Source organism: Equus asinus, chromosome 21 (genome assembly GCF_041296235.1).
Source record: "Equus asinus isolate D_3611 breed Donkey chromosome 21, EquAss-T2T_v2, whole genome shotgun sequence".
NCBI classification, from domain to species: Eukaryota; Metazoa; Chordata; class Mammalia; order Perissodactyla; family Equidae; genus Equus; species Equus asinus.
Window position 1 is genome coordinate 36,305,030 of NC_091810.1, and position 20,166 is coordinate 36,325,195.

The following is a 20,166-nucleotide window of genomic DNA, read 5'->3' on the forward strand; positions in this document are numbered from 1 at the left end:
AAAGCAACTGATAAATATTTTTGCCTAAGTTTTCCAGTCAAGTCATATGATAGCAGAGCAGTATATTGTTAGTACATTAAAGTTTGAATTTAACAGTAAACTCTGAAAGGGAGTCATTTTTATAAAAGCTTTCTGGAGCTTTATTCACTTTCTCAAAAGTCTCTCTTTACACTTTGATAAATAAATTATTCTTTCTGAAACAGCTGTCATTTTATCTTGCTTGTCAATTTTCTCAAGTCTCTGGTCTAACACTGTCAGGTTCTCAGTTGGCCAATATTTTGGTGCTTGACTCAGGCAGTTCTTCAACATTACATACTTTTTCAGTTCACTGATTATTTCGTCTTTTTCAAGATCTGTAGTAGATTCATTCATTCTTCCAAAAAAAAGTATTTAATGAGCGTCTACCATGTATTCTTTCAGAAGCAGGGATGTAACTGTGAAGAAATCAGTCCAAAAAATCCTTGCGCTCATGGAGCTTACATTCTTGTTTGGGGAGAGAGAGCCCAAACAAAGTGCTATGGAGGAAAATTAGGTGGGAAAGGTGGGAAATGGGATGGGAAGTATGGGATCTGTGCTGGCTTTGGGAGGGAGTTGCAGTTTTAAAAAGAACTGTCTGGGTAGGTGTGTTAAGCATCTTTTACTGTTTAACAAATTGTCATGAGACACAGTGGCTTAGAGCAACAAACATATACTATTTCCCTGTTGTTGTGTGTTAGGAATTTGGAAACAGCATAGTTGGGTGTTTCTGGCTTGAGATCTCTCATGAGGTGGCAGTTAAGACTTCAGTTAGGGCTGTGATTGCATCTGAAAGTTTCACTGGAGCTGGTGGATCCACGTCATAGATGCCTCACTCTGATGCTGCTGGCAAAAGGCTTCAGTTCTTCACTGCTGTTTGCAGGAGGCCCCTCAATGGGGCTGCTGGGGTATCCTTACAGTGTGGCTGTTGGCTTCTCCCAAAACCAGAGATTCAAGGAGGAGCAAGGTGGAGCCACAGTGTCTTTGAGCTGGTCTTGGAAGTCACACTCGGTCATTTCCACAATATCCTAGTTATTACAGTTACTGATATTTAACATGGGAGGGGATGACACAGGGCGTGACTACCAGGAAGCAACAATTGTTGGCACCATGTTGGAGGCTGGCTACCGGAGTGGGCCTCAATGGAAAAATGACCTTGGAGCATCATATTGGCCATGGATTTTCAGATTTCAACATCTGTCAAACAAAGAAGACTAACAAGGATTTAATAGGCTCAGCTAAATCTAATATAAAGTAGAGAGGGATATTTGTGTGGGAACCAATTTTCTAAGTGTTCAGTTAATTAGTATATATTTTCAGATCATAACACTTCGGCTTCCATCTGTAACTGTGGGCCCTGTATAACAAAACCGAGGCTAATTAGGACCCTTGTGTTGTATTTCACTTAATTTTCACAGGCACCACGAGGGGTAGGTGCTTTTATCTCCATTTTAGAGATAAAGAAATGGAGACTGAGAGAAGGAAAGTGATTTCTCAAGGCCACATAGCTGGCAAGTGACAAAACTAGGATTTGAGTCCATGCATGTCTGGCTGAAAAGTCCACATTCTTTGCACTCTGACACTCTGCCTATCAAAGTGTTATTTCATGTTTCAAATAGCGGGTCATTGGCAACAAATCAGCGAATTCTCTTTTCTCATCTACAGCTTTATCAAGCAGTAAAGGTGAATTCTTGCTAAATGGTGACTTCGTTGTCACAATGTCCAAAAGGGAAATCCGTGTTGGGAATGCTGTGATAGAGTACAGCGGGTCCGACAACGTAGTAGAAAGAATAAACTCCACAGACCGAATTGAACAAGAACTTTTGCTTCAGGTAAAAACTTGGCCATGAGCCCATGACCCTTTTCTTCCACTTGGAGTCACCAGACTGGCAAACATCCTCTCCGTTTTGTCTGCACCTCCCAGGTGTTGTCGGTGGGAAAGTTGTACAACCCCGACGTGCGCTATTCTTTCAATATTCCAATTGAAGACAAACCCCAGCAGTTTTACTGGAACAGTCATGGGCCCTGGCAAGCATGCAGCAAACCCTGCCAAGGTATCTGCTTTTAGGTTGAATTTTGGGGATCTGAGGTTTTCTTTTTGTTTTTTTTTGTTTTTCCAGTTTTATTGAGATATAATTGACATGTAACATTAAGTTTAAGGTATACAACATAATGATTTTATGTATTGCAAAATGATTACCACAATAAGTTTAGTTATCATTCATCACTACGCATAGTTACAAATTATTTTCTTCTTGTGATGAGAACTTTTAAGATCTGTTCTCTTAGCACCTTTCAAATATACAATACAGTATTGTTAACTGTAATCACCATGCTGTACATTGCACCTCCAGAACTTATTTGTCTTATAACTGGAAGTTTGTACCCTGACCACTTCCACCCATTTTGCCTACCTCCCCACCCCCTGCCTCTGGAAACCACCAATCTGTTCTCTGTTTCCATGAGTTTGGCTTTCTTTTTAGATCTCACATATAAGTGAGATCATATACTACTTGTCTTTCTCTATCTGACTTACTTCACTTTGAGTTATTTTTTTTTTAAAAAAAGGAATTGAGGTGTTTTTAATTTTTTTTTTTTTAAAGAAATAGCCAAATACATGCAGTGAATAAACCGTTCTATCTGGATGCATTCGCTGATCTCCTTTCTCTGAGTCTGTCTGTCACTTTTGGCTGGCAGGTTGAGATGTTTAAGAGATTCAGGGTGTGTTAGGTTTCCTCATCCTAAGTGGTTTACACACGTGTGTAAAGCCACATAAAATCAGCTCTGCCATTTTGATTTCCCAGAGACGTAGATTTAGTAGTCATCTTATATGTTATTTATTTTGTTTCCTTTCGCCTAACTTAGGAGGTTGGCAAACTATAACCAGTGGGTCAAATACAGTCCGCTGCCTGCTTTTATAAATAAAGTTTGATTGGAACACAACCACACCAATTTTTTATGTATTATCTCTGAGCGGCTGTTTTTGCCCTATAATGGCAGAGTTGAGTAGTTGTGACAGAGGTCATGTGGTCCACAAAAGCAAAAGTACTTACTATCTACCCCTTTACAGAAAATGTTTGCCAATCCCTGGTCTAAATAGTTTATGGATTAGATTACTTTCTCTGAATAATTTTTTTCCTCCCTGCTTAGGGGAGCGGAAACGAAAACTTGTCTGCACCAGGGAATCTGATCAGCTTACAGTTTCTGATCAAAGATGCGATCGGCTGCCCCAGCCAGGACCCATTACTGAACCTTGCGGCACGGATTGTGACCTGAGGTGAGGCCGGTGTTTCCTCGTGGTCTTTACTGCTGAGTTGTGAGGGTCTTGTAGGAGGTCTCTGCATGTGAGGAGCAGAAAGAGGAGGGGTTGGTCTGTCGTCCCCCTTCCTTGTGTTTCAGTGAAATGAGCATTAGCCAATTTCCCATCCCTCTGAAACTGATTATCTAAGACATATGCCTGCAGATTCCTTGTTCTTCTTCTAAGAATTAAAAATAGCTAACAGAGTACAGCACTTGCCAAAAAAAGTTCTCGTTTGACCCTCACAACTCACTACGTAGGTGTTATTATGATTGAATTGCATCTTCTGCAAAAGATTGGTTTGAAAGTCAACAGAAAAGGGGGAAAATTCATCCCTCAAAATATCTGTAATGTTCTGTATCCACCCAGAGTGTATAAGAACCAGGAGAAGAACTCTTACGCACATGAAAGTTGCAATGCACTAAGGTAGGGTCATAGAAGGAACTAGAAGAAAATCTATATACAGATATCTAGCTATGCAAACAATTCTGTATTTAAGAAAAGTATGAAATCTGAGGCAAGAAATGTTGGATGAGTGGAGAATTCTAAAGCTTTCCCATTTGCCTGCAAGGTTGACTGTGTCGTGTTTGAATATTAGGTAGCCTGGGGGTTGCATTATATAGTCTGCATGTGAGTTAAATGCAGATAAGATGAGTTGGTGCTTTATCCTCCTTTCACAGAAGAGAAATCAGTGTCAAGCAGTATGGGAACTTGTTAAGGTCTCACTATTCATAAGTAGCAAAGTGAATACTGGAGCATTTTGCAGGTTCCACATCACCATGCCAAATTCTGTCAAGTGGTGTTGGCAGCCTGTGGTGCTGGAGTGAAGATTCTGAGGCACTCTCAAGGTTCTGACAGAAAAGAGGTGCTGTGATCAGTTAGTAATGTCTGTCAGGGGACTAGAAGAGGAGACATGGCACAAAGGCCACATCTTTGCCAGTCCTGACCTGAAGGCTCTGACTGCAAAGTCCTGGCTCTTTCCACTGCACTACACTTCCTCTCTACAGTGTCACTGACCTGCTTGCTCGTTGGCTTGTTGGAAAGCATTGACAGAAGTCACTGTAGAAAGAAAAAACCCGAGACATTAAAAGGCAGACATTTTTACTAGGCAGTATTAGTTCTTGTTGTAGGTAATGTCCGTATAAAACCACTGCTTCAACCAATTGAGTTAAATTAGAGTTAAAGGTCTTTTCAGAAAAATAATTAGTTAACTAATTGTTGAACTGAATTAATCACTAAAGTTTAGGGGGAAAACATTGAATTGAGGTGGATTCCTTGAGGCACAACCTCAATAAATTGGGAAAGGTGACATTTTCACACTAGCCTTATGTGAAATTATCACTGATAATGATAATATCATATTACTACTAATAATTAGTTAATAGTAATTAATATTAGTAATATTAATTTTATTCGGAGTGGTAACTACTCTGAAAATAATAGAGTCAGTCATTTACTAAGAACTATTTTTAACAGTTATATATTATCCTATTAATAGTCTTGTGTTGGGGCCGGCTCCGTGGCCGAGTGGTTAAGTTCGCGCACTCCGCTATGGCGGCCCAGGGTTCGGATCCTGGGCGCAGACATGGCACTGCTCGTCAGGCCACGTTGAGGCAGCGTCCCCCAACAACCCACAACTATAAGGACCTGCAACTAAGATATACAACTGTGTACAGGCGGGGTTTGGGGAGATAAAGCAGAAAAAAAAAAAAAAAAACAAGATTGGCAACAGTTGTTAGCTCAGGTGCCAATCCTTAAAAAAAAAAAAAGGAAGATTGGCAAGAGTTGTTAGCCCACGTGCCAATCTTTAAAAAAGAAAAATAGTCTTGTATTAATGGGATTGTTCTTATATTATCTTATTATCTTATATATGTATATAATCTTATGCTATTAATATAGTTATATTTGTTGTTAGTGCCATCAAGTCGATTCTGACTTCTAGCGACCCTGTGCACAGCAGAGGGAACCCTGCCCAGTCCTTTTGGAGCACCTTCTCACCTTCTAGTCCTGTTATCAGGCAATGTTCCAGGGCTATTCATAGGGTTTTCATGGCCAATTTTTTCACAAATGGATGGCCAGGTCCTTCCTGGTCTGTCTTGGTCTGGAAGCTCCACTGAAACCTGTTCACCATGGGTGACCCTGGTGGTATTTGAAATATCACTGGTGTTGCTTCCAGCATCACAGCAACACATAGCCACCACTGTGTGGATATATAGGGTATATAGCCTATGTAATTCATGTCCTATTCATTCCTCAAACAACACAATGACTAGAATTATCATTAGCCCCACTTTACAAAGAAGGAAAACAGAGGCTGAGAGAAATAAAGCAAATTGCCCGAGGTCACACAACTCATTAGTGAAGGAGCAGGATTCAAATGGCATCTATCTGACCCTGGAGCCTATACTATTAAACCCTAGGAGAAAGCTGTTTTCATTTTTAATTCAATCCTAATGATGAGTGACGCTCATTGATCCTCTTTCATGTAGCTCTTCTTCCTTTGTGAAAAGAAATAACTCCCAGGAGTTTTTGGCCCCATCTCTGTTCGTACCTTACTTGGACCCTTTAGCGGGCATTTCTCACTGGCTTAATCAGACTGGGCTGGTAGAGTCTCAGGTGATAAATGCAGATATTGTGCAACTCCCACCCGTAGTGCTAGGCATGCTCTTATAATCTCAGGGAAGACAAGTTTGTACAAAGCGTTTCGAGGAATAGAACATGACCATAAAAAAATAAAGATTCTTTAAGAACCCTGTTTAAAGTTTACCCAGGGAGCACCAGTTTGGGGGTGGAGATAATGTTTGAACTGTTACTTTGAGAAACTAATATTTTTCACTTCAAACAGAACTCTAAGTTAAGCCACAATTTAGTTTGTGACGATGCTGGCTGATCTGAGGTTCTCCAAAGTTTCCCCTGCACTGGAAGCCTTCAGGTATAAAACAGAAATCAAGCAAATTTTACAAAGCGAGTGCACTGAAAGGTAGCCTCGAATCCATAAGAGTTTTATGCAGAATTATACAGAAGATCTCAACTGGATTTGTCTTCCAACTTTGTATTATTGGTTTATGTGAAGTTAACACGATACTTGGCTGGAGAATAAAACACCAAGGGTAATAATAATAACAATAATAGTAATAGCTACTTTCCTTGAGGGTCTGCCATGTGTGTTAAATGCTCTGCACGCCTTGCCTCATTTCCTCTTCCTAGTAGCGCTGTGAAATGGATCCTGTTTTCCCCCATTTCACATATGAGGAAGCTGAGGCTCGATGAGGTTAAGTGACCTGCTGAGGGTCACTTAGCTAATAAGTGTTAGAGCTTGTCTTCATACCCAGATCTTTCTGATTCCGTAACTCATCCTCTGATTTTTATTAAAAATCATTTTGTAATTCTTAGGGAAAGCCAGAGCTTAAAGTCTTTTCATTTCATCTAGTAGGTGTGTCAAAGATGCTATTCTAAATTCCCCATTTAGAGAAAGTCACCTTTTTTTTTATACTTAATTTAAAAAAAAAATACTGAAACTCCACTGAGACCAAAGGAAGATAGCAGCTCAGGGAACAGGCGTGGATGATAATAGTGTCTCCGGCTGATTAAAGAAAAGAAGGAGAAGGAATTATGATCATGTTTTTGGTAGAAATGTCTATGGTAGAAGTGACAGAACTCAGGGGTAAGAATTAAGAAAAAGAGAGAAAAAGGAGTTTAGGATTAGCTTAGAAAGCATCATAACTAGACAGATGCACGCTCACATCTGCAATTAAATAGAAGATTGTGTTTGTCATCATTCAAACTCATATTTTCGTGACTTTTATGGATTATTGGAAAAATAAAGTTGTTCACTGAAAAACATACAAAGACGCAAACTGAGCCCATAGAAGATGTTCTGTGTTTCTTCTGTCAACCTGACAGTCGATGCAGTTGTAATTTGTCCTAATTATTGCCGAGTGGCTGTTGGAAAATTGAAAGACTGGAGAGGGGATTGTTAACTGGTCAAACTCTAAAATGGATTTTCCCAAAGTGTGTTAGTGAAACACTAGTTCCGTGAGATGATCCGTGGCAGACCAGTATATTTGAAAAGACGTACTATCTCCTCCCCTAGGTGGAGATTCATAATGCTGATTAAGATTTTGAAGACCCTGAGAAGTTCTGCAAAATAGAAACCTGCTTAAGTCAGGAGTTCCTAAAATTATTTAATGCCACAATGTCCCACACACCCACAGAGACAGACATATTTTTTCCATTTTCACTTTAACAAACACTTTGCTTTTCTGAAGTATAGTAACAAAATACAATTGTTACGTGAAATGAACTGAATGAATTCAGAACACTGAAGTTAAGACGACCTTTCAAGGAGAGAATAAGAACCAGAGGACAGCATTTTGAGAAGAACCTTTCTAAGGCAGTGCTATGACCTTTCCACAGACTTCCAGGTTCTCCCCTCAGATTCTAGGGATTGTGTGAATGTCAGAGAGATTCCACTATACTTTTCCAACCTGAGCTGCTGGTGTATTTTCTTCTGGGGACAGGATACCTTCCTCCCTCATCCAGGATGGAAAATAACCTTTCCACAAGGAAACGGTAATGAAGGCAAAGAGAAGGTAGCCAAGAATCAAAGGGCAGATGAAAGTTCCAGATGCCTCTGTTGAATTGGTCCACGTGTTTGCCTCACTTCCTTAGGGAAGTGAGAGTTTGCCCAAATTTAACTTTGACAGGATGAGATAAAGCATTGTTTTACAACCCCTCATTTAGCATGTTCCGGTTAGAACAAAATCCCCAAAGTACTATGTCACTCTAACGGAAAATCTCGGTAGCCCACTTTACATGCCAAATGTGAAAATAGGTCAACTCTGACCTACTTTCGAGCATTTGTGAGAAATTCCAAGATAAGCACGTGCCTAGTACTTGCCTTTTCTGGAGTCCTCCCCCTGGACAGGTATGGATGGAAGAATGCTTAGGGCATTGGTGTTCGGCAAACCCCCGAATTTCTGAGCAGTAGAGAATTAACAATCAAGAGTGATTCAAATGAAGTTTATAAAGGAATTATCCTTTTTGGATTGCTCAATTTAATCAACAAAATATGTTTCAAGCTCATTTATTTAGACTGTTGTATTCAGTTTAAGCATGTTTTTCTTTTTAAATTTAAGCACTGACCATGTTCCTGGGGCATTAAAAGAACCAGTCTATTTATAAGCACATACTGATTACCTACTGTGTGCCAAGAAAGGTTTATTATATGTCCTAGGAGTATGAAGGTGCCAATGATTTGTAGATTCAAATCTAATTTTCAATGTGTATAATTGGGTGACGGGGAGAATGAATAGGTGGAACCTAGAGGATTTTTAGGGCCGTGAAAATACTCCAAATGATCCTATCATGATGGATATATGTCATTATACATATGTCTAAACCCGCAGATTATATAATATCAAGAGTGGACCCTAATGTACACTATGGACTTTGGGTGACAATGATGTGTCAACGTAGGTTCATCAATTGTAACAAATGTACCATCTGGTAGGAGGTGTTGATAGTGGGAGGCTATGCATTTATGGGGACAAGGGTATATAGGATATCTCTGTGCTTTTCTCTCAGTTTTGCCATGGACCTAAAACTGCTCTTAAAATAATAAATTCTTTTTAAAAAAATGTATAATTGTGTTGTATAGACTATGGTCCATGTTTTCAAGGAACTTACAGTCTTTATTCACAGATAATAATGAACAATTTAGCACACTTGAAATTCACAATTACAGTCCAAATTATTTATTCCTTTGTTAATTCACAGAATGTCCATTGACACTGTCCAGCACAGGCCCACATAAAGGAGGTTTCCAGGGATGGTTTCCAACAGGGGTTCCCTGTTAGAAGCAGCCGACTTGATAGATGAAATGCTGGGTTGTGTGAACCTTTTAAATATAAAATTAGGTTTTTTGCTCTGTTGAATTCCAATGTTTTTTCCTTTTTGGTTGCTTGAATTTCAAATTGACTGTATCAGGGGAGAATCTTCAGAAAGATAGAACCTCCAGCTGTTACTCTGTAACTTCCATGTACATTGGCAGCCATGAAAAATACATGGATGTGTTGGTTTAAAATTGAATTTCAGTAACCGACTGTGGCTTTGAGTTTCATGGTATTTTAGTTAAGGAAGAAAAAAGAACTCAATTCTTCCACCAGTTGAATGTAGATAAAACATATATATTTAACAAAAATGTTGGTTTCTCGCCATTGTTTATGCACAGGTGGCACGTTGCCAGCAGGAGTGAATGTAGTGCCCAGTGTGGCTTGGGTTACCGCACATTAGACATCTACTGTGCCAAATATAGCAGGCTAGATGGGAAGACCGAGAAGGTTGATGACAGCTTTTGCAGCAGTCACCCCAAACCCAGCAACCGGGAGAAATGCTCAGGAGAATGTAACACTGGTGGCTGGCGCTATTCGGCTTGGACTGAAGTAAGTTGGTTCTCACTCAAAGAGAGTCTTCTTCTTGAACACTTAGTCTGATTAGTTGATTGTGACTAATCAACTAATACACTGGTTAGAACTGCATTGAGAATCCCCATTTAGGCTGTATGGAAAAGGGTACCATGATTGATTTATAATGCCTGACCCCATTCAAGCTCTATGAAAAAGAGAACCATGATCAATTTGTAATGTCTGACATGGGCGTGGCATATGGAAAATTGGGAGTGGTGGAATAACCCAGCCAATCACTTTTTCAACACCCCACAGGCCAATTTTATTTTCCTATGCCAATTCGCTAATATTGTCTTTAATATAAACCTGAAAAATAAATTGGTGACATGAACAGATACCCCCAAAATGACAACTAGCATTGACCAGGGTTGGTTGGTTGGTTGGTTGGTTGGTTCTTAAGGGCTGGAAGAGACAAGCAAGCATGGCCAGGATCTTGAGCATGCTTGATAAGAAACTCAGCAACAGTTCTATTTAGTTTTTTGTCCTTTCAGTGTTCTAAAAGCTGTGACGGTGGAACCCAGAGGAGAAGGGCCATTTGTGTCAACACAAGAAATGATGTACTGGATGATAGCAAATGCACACATCAAGAGAAAGTCACCATTCAGAGGTGTAATGAGTTCCTTTGTCCACAGTGGAAGTCGGGAGACTGGTCGGAGGTGAGATGGGAGGGCTGTTATTTCCCCTTAGGTCATCTCTGAGACTCTAATTCTGAGTATTCCCTGGTCTGTTCAAAGCTAAACCTGCTGCACCTTTTTCCTACCTCTCCTTGAGGAAAAAACAACTCCAGTGCTTCACCTGCTCTGTGACTGTTGTACTGGACGTGACTGGTCCACTGGCAACCTCAGAGGCACAGTGGGTTTGGCTGGGTCGCCCACCATAGTAGCTTCTTTTGGTGATTTTGGAGTTCTAGTCCCTCACCTTCCCTCTTCTTTGAACCCTAGCTAAGTTGCTAGGAAAAGGAAATCAGGGCTTTATTAACTATAAAGCTGTATTGGCTTAGATCTGCAGTAAAAAATGAGGTTTCCTACTTCCTCATCTCTAAAATAAGAGAATAAGAGGGAGCTGTCTGACTTACCCATCTAGTTGCTAGTGAAAAACTTGGAAAAAAGAGAAAAGCTCAGGCTGAGTCTTCCAGATTTATGCCTTTCTCATCCCTTAGCTGATGAAGCAGGAGGCAAACCCTCCATTGCTTAGCACAAGTGGCCCCAGGACAGCAAGAGAAAGAAGGCAGAGCTTCTTCCTTGCTTTTTTGGTGCAGTGTTAGTACTCACTATCATCATAGCCCAGTGAGATTCTCACCAGGCAGGTGACTCCCTCCACCTTCCTTCCGGGAGAGCAAGTAGAAGGGAAGCAAAGTTCTCTTATTTATGGGCCAGGTCAGGAATGTGGGGAAAAACACGTTTCCCTGCTCCAGCTTCTACGTGCATTCCCTTATCTCATCCACAACATCAAATAGAATGTGAATTTTTGAAGGATGCTATTAATGCCTATGAAATGGCAGACAAGTAACAGTGCGTGCAGTTAATAAGGTCTGATTCCTGGATAAATTAACAACAAGCCTCGTACTTTTGTTCCCTGTTAACAGGCTGCCTTAGCTTAAACTGTAACATTTGGTTTAAAAAAACATGAAAGAAGGTATTGGGTTTAGGTTTTACTTGGATAGCTAGTACTAGCTAAAATGTCATTTCAAATTAAGTAATAGACCTTTGCAAGAATGCTTAATAAAATAAAGATGGAGAACATCAAACTGTATATTCAGTATGATCCAACCTTCCTTAGATAAAAAGACTGGGAAGAAAATAGTAAAATGTCAGTAACAATTATCCCTAGGTAATGATATTTTTGGGTCATTGTATTTTTTCTCTTTTATATTATGCTGTATTTTTTAAATTTGCTACAGTGATCATGGGTAATAATAATGGTTATATTTAGCATTTATTAAATGAACGTTTGCTAAGCACTTTATTTGCTAAGCACTCATTTAGTTTTCACCATTCTTTGCAGTAGGCACTATTGTTATCCCCATTGCACAGATGAGAAAATTGAGGTACAGAGAGAACTTGACTTAGTATCCATAGCTGGTTGTATTGGTATTAAAACCCAGATTGGCATGACTCACCAATTCCCCACACTTAACTCCTATGCTAGTAAACCATGAATGCTGTTTTTCGGTATTTCAGAGCATGGTGGTGGGTTGAGTTTATTCCGTGCTTGAAACTGCCCCAGAGCCTTTATAAATACAGAGTGAATGAATGAGTGAACAAATGAATGAATGAAAAGAATGAGCCTCGATGTATTTACAAATTGCATGAGAAAGAGCAATTGCTGTGGGGAAAAAAGCACACCTGTTCCTGCTAATCAATGAATAACCCCCAGGACCTACAACACATTGTTCAAAAATGACTCTAACTGGCTGTGCTTTTTATTACAGTGCTTGGTCACCTGCGGAAAAGGGCATAAGCACCGCCAGGTCTGGTGTCAGTTTGGCGAAGATCGATTAAATGATAGAATCTGTGACCCTGAGACCAAGCCAGCCTCCATGCAGACCTGTCAGCAGCCAGAATGTGCGTCCTGGCAGGCAGGTCCCTGGGGACAGGTATTTTGAATGATAAAGTTCTTAACTACATTCTTTCTTCTTATCTGGAGAGGGCTTGCAGAGGTGCATTCCAGTGGCCTGGGTTTAACTGCTGTGTCTTGCGGCTTGCGCTATACCTCCATGGCGCCTGGTCAAGCACAAGAAACTCTGCAACCATTTTGCCCCGCTTCCGAGGGTTGCGGCTTGCCCTGCTGGAACTGATTATTCCTTTTACAGACCCACGTGCATGTCTTTGCCCGTGGGTTAGAACTGTAGCTTGAGCACAGGAGCATTTGAGCAAATTCACAGGAGATCTCGTGTCTGGTTGATGTTATCTCCCAGCGTGCCGCTGTGGGTCTGTCACAGAATGGGATCCAGCACCAGTGTCTTTGGCAGGAGGGTCTGGACTGGGATTTGAAAGGGGTGTTTTGGCTCCCAACATCACGATTCCAAAGCTTACCTCTCATAAAGAAGTCAGACTCTTCAAACAGAATTAATTAGATCAAAGGTTGCAGAAGCATCTCGCTTTGAAAGAATCTTTTCCAAGTTCCCTAGTCTGCAGGTTCCACAGTCTTAACTTGAACCATTCTTAAAGGAGAGAGTGAAAGTCTCCCTTGGGCTTGCATTTGAGAAGCCACTGCTCTTGGAATTACATCCTTCCTAATATAGAAGCAAAAGCGTTCTGGGTATTATTTAAACAGCCCTCTGAGTTCCCAAGAGAAGCAGAGCAGCTGTCTGCTGTCACTTATGTAATCTCGTGAAGAATGACTCTCCCTCCACCCTGTCTAGCCACAGCCACAGCCACTTCAGTCCTCTAGCTTATGTCTTCATTTCCAACATACATGCGATAAATGGGAGCTGCTTTATTACTACTCACCCTTACAATTTCTGTCATTAACATTAACACTCTCCTGAATCCTCCCCATTACACAGCAGCCCCAATCAGTATGGCTGATCATGTCTGATCGCGCTGAATAAGCAGGGAGAGTCCATACACACTTTTAAATCTTGCCTCCTGTTTGTCCACATCTGCGTAACTCTTGGAGAATAGCAAGAAGAAGAGAGCACAGCTCAGGGTCACTGTTAAGATTTGAATATAGCATCTTTTAGAACTGACGGACCTATTTTTTTATCCATGTCTACACCAGGCCAATCCTAGCCAGAGATTTGTTCTTCCTTTGACTGAACATGGAATTCAGGGTAACAAACACTTTTTTTTTTTTTTGAGGAAGGTTAGCCCTGAGCTAACTACTGCCAGTCCTCCTCTTTTTTGCTGAGGAAGCCTGGCCCTGAGCTAAAATCGTGCCCATCTTCCTCTACTTTATAAAATCGTGCCCATCTTCCTCTACTTTATATGTGGGACGCCTACCACCGCATGGCATGCCAACGGTGCCGTGTCCGCACCCGGGATCCGAACCAGCGAGCCCCGGGCCGCCGAAAAGCGGAACGTGCACAACTTAACCGCTGCGCCACCGGGCCGGCCCCAGGAAACACTTTTAAAAAATATTATTTGAGAGTAATTCATGTTCATAAGGGAAATTTTGCAAAATATAATTTAGCAAAAAGTAAGTAAACTAAACACACTCCTAACTCTATATGTAGAGATTAGTGGTGTTAATATGTTTATGATTTTCTTCTAACATTTGAAAACTAATATTAGGATTGTACTTTGTCTATTGTTTTTGAATTGAAGGAAAACTCATATCAAAATTAACCATTTTAAAGTGAACAAATCAGTGGCATTTAATACCTTCATGATTTTGCGTAACCACCACCTCTATCTAGTTCCAAAATATTTTCATCACCCCAAAATACCCATTAAGCAGTTATTCCCCTTTCCCTTTTGTCCCTGCAGCCAACAATCTACTTTCTACTCCACTGATTTACATATTCTGAGTATTGCGTATAAATAGAATCATCCAGTATGTGACTTTTTTTGTGTCTGCGTTCTTTCACATAGCATGATGTTTTCAAGGTTCGTCCACGTTGTAGCACATATTTTTACTTCATTACTTTTTATGGCTGTATAATATTTCATTGTATGGATATAGGACAATTTGTTTATCCATTCATCCCTCAATGGACATTTGGGTTGTTTGTACCTCTTGGCTATTGTGATTAGTGCTGCTGTGAATATTCGTGTGTGAGTATTTGTTTTAGTACCTGATTTCAGTTCTTTGGGGTATATATCCCATGGGTTGCCTTTTCACTCTGCTGATAGTATCCGTTGATGCACAAAAGTTTTTAATTTTGATGATTTTGTTGCCTGTGCATGTGAGGTCATATCCAAGAAGTCATTAACAAATGACACCAGGAGTGGTGTCACTGGATCATATGGTAGTTCAGTGCTTAATTTTTAACTACCATATGGTTCCCCACAGAACCTGTACCAGTTTACATTCCTACCAGCAATACCCAAGGGTTCCAATTTCTCCACATCCTTACCAACACTTGTTATTTTCCCGCTTTTTAATTTTGGCCCTCCTAGTGGGTGTGAATGGTATCTCATTACGATTTTGATTTGTATTCCCCTAATGGCTAATGTTGTTGAGCATCTTTTCATGTGCTTATTGGCCATTTGTCTGTCTTTCTTGGAGAGATGTCTATTCAAGTACTTTGCCTATTTTTTAAAAATTTGTAATTGTGGTAAAATACACACAACATAAAATTTACCATCTTAACCATTTTTAAATGTACACTTCAATAGTGTTAAATATATAGACATACCTCGTTTTATTGCACTTTGAAGATATTGTATTTTTTACGAGACCCTCCACCAGCAAAAAGATTACAACTCACCGAAGGCTCAGATGATAGTTAGCATTTTTTAGCAGTAACATATTTTTAAATTAAGGTATGTACATTGTTTTTTTAGGCATAATGCTGTTGTACATTTAGTAGACTACAGTATAGTGTAAACATGACTTTTATATGCACTAGGAAACCAGAAACTTTGTGCGACTCGCTTTATTGCAGTGGTCTGGAACTGAACCTGCAATATCTCCAAGATATGCCTGTATTTACATTATTGTACAACCAATACCAGAACTTTCTCATCTTGCAAAATGAAAACCCTACCCATTAAACAACTCCCCATTTTCCCTTCCCTAGTTCCTGACAACCACCATTCTACTTTCCGTCTCTATGAATTTAACTACTCTGGATAGTTCATAGAAGTGGAATCATATAGTATTTGTCCTGTTGTGACTGGCTTATTTCGTTTAGCATAATGTCCTGAAGGTTCATTCATGTTGTAGCAAGTGTCAGAATCTTCTTCCTTTTTAAGGCTGAATAATATTCCATTATATGTATACACCACACTTTGTTTATCCATTCCTCTAACAATGGACATTTGGGTTGCTTTCACCTTTTAGCTATTGTAAATAATGCTGCTATGAACATGAGTGTAGAAATACCTCTTCAAGACCCTGCTTTCAGTTCTTTTGGATATATATACCCAGGAGTGGAATTCCTGGATTATATGACAATTCTATGTTTAATCTTTTGAGGAACAATCATACCATTTTTCATGGTAGCTGCACCATTTTACATTCTCACCAGCAATGCATAAGTGTTCCAGTTTCTCCACATCCTTGTCAATGCATGTTTTTTTAATTTGTTTGTTTTTAATAATAGCCATACTAATGGGTTCAAAGTGGTATTTCATTGTGGTAGGATTTTTTTTTAAGACTTTTTTTATTGAAGTAGAATTGACATATAACCTTATATTAGTCATTGTGGTTTTGATTTATATTTCCCTACTGAGTGGTGATGCTAAACGTCTTTTCATATGCTTCTTGGCCATTTGTGTATCCTCTTGGGGAAATATCTATTCAAGTTCTTTTCCCATTTTTAGATAATTTTAATTATGGTAAAAAAATACTAAGATAAAATTAACTATCTTAGTCATTTTTAAATGTAGAATTTAGTAAGTGTTCCTTTTCCCATTTTTTAATCAGGTTGTTTGTTTTGTTATTGTTGCTTTGTAGGAGTTATTTATGTTCCTTTATCATATATATGGTTTGCACATATTTTCTCCCATCCCATGGGTTGCCTTTTCACTCTGCTGATAGTATCCGTTGATGCACAAAAGTTTTTAATTTTGATGATTTTGTTGCCTGTGCATGTGAGGTCATATCCAAGAAGTCATTAACAAATCCAATGTCATTAAGCTTTTCCACTATGTTTTCTTCTAAAAGTTTTGAATTTTTAGCCCTTATGTTTGGGTCTTTGATCCATTTGGGATGAGTCTTTTTATATAGTGTGAAGTAGGAATCCAACTTCATGCTTTTGAATGTAGCTATCCATTTGACACACCACTGTTTGTTGAAGGGACTATTCTTTTCCTGTTGAATGGTCTTGGCACCTGTGTTGAAAAATCACATGGCCGTAGATGTATAAGTTTATTTCTGGGCTCTCGATTCTATTCCATTAGTGTGTATAACTATCCTTATGCTGGTACCACACTGTTTTGGTCACTGTATCTTTGTGGTAAGTTTTAAAATTGGGAAGTAGGAGTCCTCAACTTTGCTATTTTTTTTTTTTCAATATTGTTTTGGCTATTTTGGGGTCTCTCACCACTCATAAGAATTTGAAGATCAGCTTTTCCATTTCTGCAAAAATGTCATTAGGATTTTGATTGAGATTGCATTAAATCCATGTATCAATTTGGGGTGTGTTGCCATCTTAATGATATCAAGTCCTCCGATCCATGAACATGTAATGTCTTTCTATTTATTTAGGTCTTCTTTAATTTCAACAATGTTTTGTAGTTTTCAGTGTAGGCATCTTTCATCTCCTTGGTTAAATTTGTTCTGAAGTGTTTTATTCTTTTGGATGCTATTGTAAATGGAATTGTTTACTTAATTTTCTTTTTCAGATTGTTCATTGCTGGTGTATAAGAACACAACTGATTTTTGTGTTTATCTTGTACACTACAACTTTGTTGAATTCATTTACTAGCTCTTTTTTTATGTGTTCATGGATTCTCTAGGATTTCTATATATAGGATGACGACATCTGCAAATAGAAATAGTTTTACTTCTTCCTTTTCAATTTGTGTGCCTTTTATTTCTTTTCCTTGTTTAATTGCTCTGACTAGAACATAGAATACAATGTTGAATAGGCAATAGTGAAAGCAGGCATTCTTGTCATGTTCCTGATCTTAGGGGAAGAGCTTTCAGTCTTTCATCACTGAGTATGATGTTAACTGTGGGTTTTTTATAAGTGCCCTTTATGGTGTTGAGGAAGTTCCCGTCTAGTCCTTGTTTTCTGAATGTTTTTATCATGAAAGACTGTTGCATTTTGTCAAATGCTTTTTCTGTGTTAATTGAGATGATCTTTTTTTTTTTCCTATTCGTATGGTATATTGCATTGATTGATTTTCTTATTTTGAACCATCCTTGCACTCCTGGGATAAATCTCACTTGGTTGTGATGTGTAATCCTTTAATATGCTATTGGCTTCAGTTTGCTAGTATTTTGTTGAGGATTTTTGCATCTATATTTATAAGAGATGCTGGTCTATAGTTTGCTTTTTTCTCTTTTTGTGCTATCCTTGGCTTTTGATATCAGAGTAATGCTGATCTCATAGAATCAATTAGGAAATGTTCCTTCTTAAATTTTTTTGAAAGAGTTGGAGAAGGATTGATGTTAATTCTTCTATACATATTTGGTAGAATTCACCAGTAAAGCCATCTGGTCCTAGACTTTTCCTTATTGGGAGATCTTTGACTACTGATTTGATCTCTGATCTCTTTATTTCTTATAGATCTGTTGAAATTTTCTATTTCTTCTTGAGTCAGATTTTGTGATTTGTATGTTTCTGTTAATTTGTGTATATTTGGTAATTTGTGTTTTTCATCCAGACAGTCTAATATGTTGGTATATTATTGTTCATAGTACTCTCATAATCCTTTTGTATTGCTGTAGATTCCGTATCAATATCCCCACATTCATTTCTGATTTTAGTTACTTGCCCATCTTCTCTTATTTTTTTAGTCAGTCTAGGTAAAGGTTTGTCAGTTCTGTTGATCTTCTTAAAGAGCCAACTTCTAGTTTTGTTGGTTCTGTTGTTTTTCTATTCTCTATTTCATTTATCTGTATTCTAATCTTTATTATTTCCTTCCTTCTGGTAGTTTTGTGTTTAGTTTGCTCTTTGTTTTCCAGTTCCTTAAGGTATTAAATTAGGTTATTGGGACTGGCCCTGTGGCTGAGTGGTTAAGTTTACACACTCCGCTTCAGCAGCCCAGGGTTGCAGCGGTTCAAATCCTGGGCGCAGATCTAGCACCACTCATCAAGCCATACAGAGGCAGTGTCCCACATAGCACAACCACATTGCAGGACCTACAACTAGAGTATACAACTATGTACTGGGGGGCTTTGGGAGGAGGAATAACAAAAGAAAGAAGATTGGCAATGGATGTTAGCTCAGTGTCAAGCTTTAAAAAAAAAGAAAAGTTAGGTTATTGATTTGGGATTTCTTCTTTATTAATGTATGTGTTTACAGATATAAATTTCTCTCTGATCACTGTTTTTGCTGCGTTTTTATATTTATTAAAACATCCATTTTATGTGTTATGTTTGTTTTTATTCAACTCAAAGTATTTTCTAATTTCCTTTATGATTTCTCCTTCAACCCAAAGGTTAAGACTGTGTTGTTTAATTTCCACGTACTTGTAAATTTTCCAATTTTCCTTCTGTTATTGCTTTCTAGCTTCATTTCATGGTGGTCAGAGAAGATACTTCGTGGGGTTGCAGTATTTTAAAATTTATTGAGATTTGTTTTGTGGCCTAATATATAGTCTGTACTGGAGAACGTTCCATGTGCATTTGAGAGAATATGGTAGGGGGTAAGCAAAAATGCCACAACACTTTCTTACTCAAATTTGGCGACTTCTTTCTTCATTAAGCACTCACTTAGTTACTGTTAAGTTTTTGATTTGATTCCAGACTTCCAAAAAAGTTGATTCTGCCAGTTTTTGCCAGCTTAATGATTGCTTCAGTGGAGGGATCAATTCTTGGAGCTCCCTGATCCACCATTTCCATGACATCACTCCCTCTACTTATTGTTTTTTAGACTGCTTTTTAAATCTGACACTCAGTCTTTTAGTGGCTACATTGTTTTCTTTACGACTTGTATGCCATGGTGCATTTAACTAACCTTGGGTTGTTGCATACTTAGGTTGTTTCTAATATTTTGCCTTTTATGAATAATATTGCAAAGACTATTCTTGTACAAAAATATTGACACAAACTCGGATTATTTCCTTAGGAAACTTGTCCAGAAAGCAAATAAGATCATATAACTCTATTAAGTACTTATTTTAGCCGCAGAACTCTGCTAGATATAGTGTGAAAGATGTAAAAATGATTGAAATGCTCACCCCTCCTTTCAGGGGTTCATAGTCAAGGAATTGAAATCCTACAAATATAATTCCAATGGGGAAGGAGAAATAATTACAATCATCATCGTGATAATTGATCAACATAATTTGCACAGAATAGGATTGCCCACGTTTATCTAATTTCTTTGGGTTCCAGCCCTTTGGCCCACTATTATGGAAATATTTTATTCTCTTGAAGAATGCTATGGGGAAAGTAAGGGAAAAAGAAAATTTGCTGAATTGCCTAGACTCTTTGTTTTATTTCTTTCCCCCAGTGCAGTGTCACTTGTGGACAGGGATACCAGCTAAGAGCAGTGAAATGCATCATTGGGAGTTACATGTCAGTGGTTGATGACAATGACTGCAATGCAGCCACTAAACCAACTGATACCCAGGTAAGTCTCCTTTATCCAACTCAGTTATTGGC

The 20,166-nt window shown here is 38.8% G+C and overlaps 1 protein-coding gene across 4 annotated transcripts in view; it reads left to right on the forward strand.

Moving 5' to 3' along the window:
* ADAMTS9 (ADAM metallopeptidase with thrombospondin type 1 motif 9) overlaps positions 1–20,166 on the forward strand; it is a 165,140-nt gene that overhangs the window by 63,055 nt on the left and 81,919 nt on the right. For all 4 annotated transcript variants that reach the window (XM_014859294.3, XM_070493017.1, XM_070493019.1 and 1 more), the window contains 7 exons: positions 1,681–1,847; positions 1,940–2,069; positions 3,166–3,292; positions 9,546–9,756; positions 10,272–10,436; positions 12,212–12,376; positions 20,015–20,134. In XM_014859294.3, coding sequence (XP_014714780.3) covers positions 1,681–1,847; positions 1,940–2,069; positions 3,166–3,292; positions 9,546–9,756; positions 10,272–10,436; positions 12,212–12,376; positions 20,015–20,134 — 1,085 coding nt within the window. The remainder of the gene's footprint in view (positions 1–1,680; positions 1,848–1,939; positions 2,070–3,165; positions 3,293–9,545; positions 9,757–10,271; positions 10,437–12,211; positions 12,377–20,014; positions 20,135–20,166) is intronic.